The sequence below is a fragment of the Staurois parvus genome, unplaced genomic scaffold, assembly GCF_062004578.1.
Source record: "Staurois parvus isolate SC_StPar_1 unplaced genomic scaffold, SC_StPar_1.0 ptg000879l, whole genome shotgun sequence".
In the NCBI taxonomy this organism is placed as follows: domain Eukaryota; kingdom Metazoa; phylum Chordata; class Amphibia; order Anura; family Ranidae; genus Staurois; species Staurois parvus.
Window position 1 is genome coordinate 1,233,203 of NW_028318675.1, and position 6,333 is coordinate 1,239,535.

The following is a 6,333-nucleotide window of genomic DNA, read 5'->3' on the forward strand; positions in this document are numbered from 1 at the left end:
GATTTATGGAGATTCTGGGGTTCAGCTGGCAGCAAAATGTTGATTCATAAGCTCTGCTCAACCTCTTTTTTGTTCCCCCTATTTCCTCCCAGCTGGACATTTTATATCGGATGATGTGATTGGAGCACAGACTTTTACATGGTGATAATAATGTGATAACATCCTCCAACTTTGGACCCTTAAACAGAAAGTGATAATGAGGGAGGAGTCAATACCCCAATGATGATGGTCTTCAGGATCAGTCCAGTCTTCATCTTGGTTGTTCTCCCCCCATCCTCACTCTCTGACCTCTGGTGGGGCTCAGAAGATGGCGATGAGTGATAGAGGGGGTGGGGACCCTCGTCCTATAATCCCCTCATCACTGTCCCTCCTATAAAAGACAGTTCTGGTTGTTTCCTCACTCTCTGACTAAGGTCCTTGAATAAAGAAATGACCTGGTAGGAGATCAGAGGAGCCATTTCCTAGTTCCCTTGAGGGTGGAATTGTAAGCTCCTCAGAGACCAAGCTGCCTGATGTGGACGGAGTCATGGTTTGGGGGAACCAATCAGCTCCTGTCTAGTAATCCTCTTTGTATTTTAGTCCATGGCCGGCAGATGAGGAAAACCTCCGAGGATTGTCTCACTTTGTCTCCAGACTGGAAAGCAGAAGATGAGGACATCACACAGTATAGTCCAGGAGAAAACCCGGCTCCCTCCAATGTCCATCTGGCACCACCCAGTGTAGATGGACCATCGGATTCCTCGTATCCTGAGGAACCTCAGACTGTGTGGGACCGGGCCGGCCTTCCAACAGGGAGGAGCTTCTCCTGTCCAGAGTGCGGGAAAGGTTTCTGTTCTATATCCAAACTTAATGTGCATAAAAGATCTCACACAGGGGAGAAGCCATATTCCTGTCTTGAGTGCGGGAAATGTTTTTCAGTGAAGTCCAATCTTTACAGACATCAGGGATCCCACACAGGTGGGAAAATATATTCCTGTCTTGAGTGTGAGAAATGTTTTCTACAGAAGTCTGATCTTTACAGACATCAGAGATCTCATACGGGGGAGAAGCCATATTCCTGCCCTGAGTGTGGGAAATGTTTTCCACACAAGTCCCATCTTTACACACATCACAGATCCCACACAGGAGAGAAGCCATATTCCTGTCCTGAGTGCGGGAAATGTTTTTCACGAAGGTCCAGTCTTTACAACCATCAGAGATGTCACACGGGGGAGAAGCCACTTTCCTGTCCTGAGTGAGGGAAATGTTCCTCACTGAAGTCCTGTCTTCCTGTACATCAGGGGCCCACACAACCCTGGAGGTGTATTAGTGCCTTGAGTGCGGGAAATGTCTTCTAGATGAATGTTGCTGGACATCCCAGCTCTCATGGGGGGAAGAAGTACACCCTGATATACACCTCAGATATACTCCATGGCTGATCTTCATCATGGAAGAAACAGTTGATAAGGAGATCAGAGGTCCCCAAAGACATGGATGAAATGTGGCACCGGGTTGGCCATTGATAGCAGGAGAAGAATAAAAATGTCCTGCCCTGTCATTGGCTGAGTACATTTTGTGGTGGGTGATTTCACAAACACTTGGAGGTTGGTTTAAAAAAAGAATGAGCTGAATTAAAGTGACCAGCGTTCATCCAGCTGTGATGAATATTGGCCGTATTTTATTTCATACTCTAATTTTCTTGGCTCCATCTAGTGGCCATAATGCAGTATTGAGATACTTTTACTGACTGAGGTATTTCATGAATAATACCTCATTATGGTCACTAGATGGAGCTGAGGGTCATAGGAAATCAATGTGTTAAATTACGGCCAGAATCTGTAAGGGCTCGATGAATTTGTGTCACATTCGTCCAATTAATTTCTATCAGCTGACCCCTTACTCTCCTTCAGGCATGGATTCATACTAATGCACTTCTGACTACAGTAGACATGGAAGGATAGAAGGTGATCTGTATGTAAGTCTTCACCTTGTAATACAACCAGTTCAGGTAAACATAAAAAGAAAGGCAAAGCGTTTGTGTATAGATAGAAAAAGATTAGAAATACATTGTTCCCCTTTTTATAAGTGATCACATTCCCTCTGATCTCAGCTGTATATGGGAAGGAGAAACAACAGCACAATTATCTTCTGTTTACTGGTCTTCCCAGTGAATGGCTGGCTGAGCAGGGGGGTGTCAGAGCAAGTCTTATTATTGGAGGAGAGCAGGCTTTGTTTTCAGCATGGATGGAGAACTGACTACGATAGTGACAGGGAAGCAGAGGGACTGGCAGGATCACCGGGGATCTCACACAAAGGAAGTGATACAGAGAGAACTTTAGATTGTACGCCCCTTGAGGGTTAGGGACTGATGTGAATGTACAATGTATATAAAGTGCTGCGAAAATTGAGGGTGCTATATAATTACCTATAATATATATGTAAATAACAGGAGACGTCTTCATACCAGGACATGGGACAGCCGGCACAGATCAGGAATAGGACATTGACCCCCCCCATGCCATTTCTGACACTTTTTGTTTCCATGTAACAATCAGTATTTTTGCTAGAAATTGTCTTTGAACCCGCAGTGCGCATGCTCTGGTCCGGGACAGGTTATGTGCTGACCGCACTCTGCACGTCCTCCACCATCTGAGATAAATGAAGCAAGTGGGGCAGAGGAGGGGTCCTGGAAACAGCAGCACTAGCTGGGGGAACACAAGATGTACAGTCGGTGCTAATGGTGAAAAAGAAGCCCACACAGCTGCCTCGGTCAGACCGCCAGTCCCCTCTTCTGCAGTGAACTCCTCCAGCCAAGATGGCACCGGTGCACAAAGTCACAACACACAGCAGCCCACCACTGCAGCAGCCCTCACCTCCACCACTGCAGCAGCCCTCACCTCCATCACAGACAGCTTCTCAGGAGGACACACTTGGAGACCCATTTTCCTTAGTCCCAGGATGAGTCTGTCAAGGTCTTACCTTTCCTCAGAGCTTGTGCATCTCCATGTGCTGGCATCCATCTTAGGTTTCTGCAAAGCATGGTGGGAACCTTTATGCCTTCAGGCCTCTGCGGCTCCTCCTCAGAAGGGTGTGGTTGATCACATTTAAACCTGCTGTCTGCAATTGCTCTCTGCATTCGTGTCCTGTATGTTTCCTTGTTGCAAGCTCTTGTGCTGTTCTCGTTGCTCTCCTGGTAACCGACTCGGCTTGGACAAGACTATTCGCTGCTTTAACCCTTTACCTGACCTCCCGTTGCTGAACCCGGCCCGTGACCTGAGTATTCTTTGCCTACCTTCTAGTACTGTCTGCTCCATTGTTATTGACCCGGCCTGTCTGACTACGTTACACGTGTTCCCATCTAGCTCCCACCAGCTGTACGCCATTGGCGGCAGTCGTTACTGCAGCTGGGGTTACTCGGGGGCCGCGACCTGGTCTCAGGCTGCGTCAAGTCCATCCCCACCATCAGGGGCCCTGGTGAAGGGTAGCCTGGGGCTTAGACTCTGCACCCTGAGGGATTCTGGTTTGTGGGTAGTGGCAGTCGTGGCGTGACCGTACCATAGGCCTGCCTGCCCATTCCATTGTTCCTGCCCTGACAGAGCCCCAGCAGACGTCACCAGGTGAACAATGACAATTCTATCCATATCCTGCATCACCCGGGGGGATATTGATAGTGCAGCCTCCCCAGGGTCCTCCATGGACAAAAATTCCAATTAGAGGTTCATGTCCCACATCGGTGGCTTTTTAAATTGCAATTAGTGTCAGAGTATAAATAGTCAATGAGTTTGTTAGCTCTTACGTGGAAGCACTGACTAGGCTAGATACTGAGCCATAGGGATCAGAAAAGAACTGTTAAATGTCCTGCATAACAAGGTAATGGAACTTTATAAAGATGGAAAAGGACATAAAAAGATGTCCAAAGCCTTGAATATGCCAGTCATCACTTCCACTAAGAAGTAAAAAATTCAGGGACCTCTTGATACCTAGACAAGGTCAGGTAGACCAAGAAAGATTGAAGCCACAACTGCCAGAAGAATTGTTTGGGATACAAAGGGAAACCCACAGGTAACCACAAGAAAAATCCAGGCTGCTCTGGAAAAAGACAGTGCGGTTGTTTTGAAGGAGCGCAATATGATGACACTTGAACAAAAATGAGCTGCATGGTGGAGGTGTCAGAAAGAAGCCTTTACTGCATCAATGACACAAGATGGCCCAGTTAGGCATTTCAAGGTGTTGTCAGGCATGTTGTAACCGGGCCATTTTGTGTCATTGGTGCAGTAAAAGCTTCTTCCTGGCACCTCCACAATGCAGTTTATTTTTGTTCAAGTGTCACCATATTGTACTCCTTAAAAACAACCACACCATCTTTTTCCAGAGCAGCCTGGATTTGTTTTGAGGTTGCCTGTGAGGCTTTTTCTTTGTATCCCGGACAATTCTTCTGTCAGTTGTGGCTGCAATCTTTCTTGGTCTCCCTGACCTTGGCTTGGTATCAAGAGATCCCCGAACTTTCCACTTAATAGGTGATTTAAAAGTACTGATTGGCCTATTCAAGGCTTTGGACATCTTTTTATGTCCTTTTCAATCTTTATAAAGATCCATTACCTTGTTACTTGACAGTTCTTTTCTGCTCCCCATGGCTCAGTATCTAGCTTGCTCAGTGCTTCCACGTGAGAGCTATCAAACTCATTGACTATTTATACACTGACACTAATTGCAAATTAAAAAGCCACAGATGTGGATTTTAGTCTCTAATTGCCATTTTAACCCGTGTGTGTCACCTTGTGTGTCTGTACCAAGGCCAAACATTCCAGGGAGAGGGAAACCTCTGATCCGGGGGCGGAGACTTCTGATCCGGGCCATTTGGGTGATTTCTGTTATCATTATGCTTTAAAGAGGAGCCAAACAGCTCTGTGATTATAAATGGCTTCATATGATCACTATCCCTAAATAAAAGACAGTTTTTTGGCATAATCAGTCATATTTTCTGTATCAATACCAAATGTCACGATTTCTGCCAGGGTATGTAAACTTTTGAGCACAACTGTGTATACTGTATATGTGTGTTTGTGTGTATATATATATAAAACATGTATATATAATATATAATGCCCAGTACATGACTGCTATAAAATAATGATGTTGATCACTGAAATGAATAATAAAAGTATGAATACAAATAGTAATAAATCCATGATTCAGCTTTACCTGTACATTGTGATCAGAGCATATCGATCTTTTGCTGAGTGATTTGCATTAAATCCATGTTATTAGAGCTCGTAAAATGCTTCAGCAACTCTTTAGAACTCTTTCCAAGTGATCAGACAGGTTTAGAGGAATATTATGAGGAAGTATTGTGTTCGATGTGTCAGAATTGTAACAACGGCAGTGGAGAGAGGAACTTCAAACAATCAATCAACAGCAGAGGCTGCTCAGATGGCGGTGGAATGCACGCCGGTATGTAACCCCTAGAGGGTGCCTGCTCAATGCGTTCCAGCCGCCATCTTTACTTGTCACTGGAGGGCATATCACAGGAGGTGCAACCGAGAAGCCTCTGAAACCACCCATATGTAAATCCGAACAGACGGAGGGCGGCTGCACACAGCCACAGTCTACTGCTCACAGAGTCGTCACTTGCGGAATGGAGAGCCCAGGAACCAACGCCTCCATCTCACAACACACGGAGGGATGGAGGGGCACAGTGTTGACCTTGCACTAAATGGAAGAGTTTATGGATTATGATCCAAAGAGCAGGGAAAAAAAGGGGGGAAATTATGCAAATAACTTAACCACATGCCGCCCAGCCACTGTAGAAATACGGTGGCAGGGCAAAAGCATGTTTTAAAACGTATGTTTTGTAAACAGGTAGGGGGCGCGCGCGAGGCACACAGGCGCGAGGGCACACAGAGGCATCGTCAATGAACAGTCCAGGGTCAGTTCAGTGGGCAGGCAGAGGCATCGTCAATAAACAGTCCAGGGTCAGTTCAGTGGGCAGGCGGAGGCATCGTCAATGAACAGTCCAGGGTCAGTTCAGTGGGCAGGCGGAGGCATCGTCAATGAACAGTCCAGGGTCAGTTCAGTGGGCAGGCGGAGGCATCGTCAATGAACAGTCCAGGGTCAGTTCAGTGGGCAGGCAGAGGCATCGTCAATAAACAGTCCAGGGTCAGTTCAGTGGGCAGGCAGAGGCATCGTCAATGAACAGTCCAGGGTCAGTTCAGTGGGCAGGCAGAGGCATCGTCAATAAACAGTCCAGGGTCAGTTCAGTGGGCAGGCAGAGGCATCGTCAATGAACAGTCCAGGGTCAGTTCAGTGGGCAGGCAGAGGCATCGTCAATGAACAGTCCAGGGTCAGTTCAGTGGG

General features: G+C 46.7%; 1 protein-coding gene across 1 annotated transcript; it reads left to right on the forward strand.

Moving 5' to 3' along the window:
• Positions 1 to 417: 417 nt before the first annotated feature.
• On the forward strand, positions 418 to 3,736 carry LOC149443027 (uncharacterized). Its single transcript, XM_089656000.1, has one exon. The coding sequence runs from the start codon at positions 513 to 515 to the stop codon at positions 1,236 to 1,238; it is 726 nt and encodes a 241-aa protein (XP_089512126.1). The 5' UTR covers positions 418 to 512; the 3' UTR covers positions 1,239 to 3,736.
• Positions 3,737 to 6,333: the final 2,597 nt, after the last annotated feature.

Bases quoted from the DNA above. Each gene is read 5' to 3' on its own strand.
- LOC149443027 (XM_089656000.1), top strand. From the start codon at position 513: ATGTGGACGGAGTCATGGTTTGGGGGAACCAATCAGCTCCTGTCTAGT.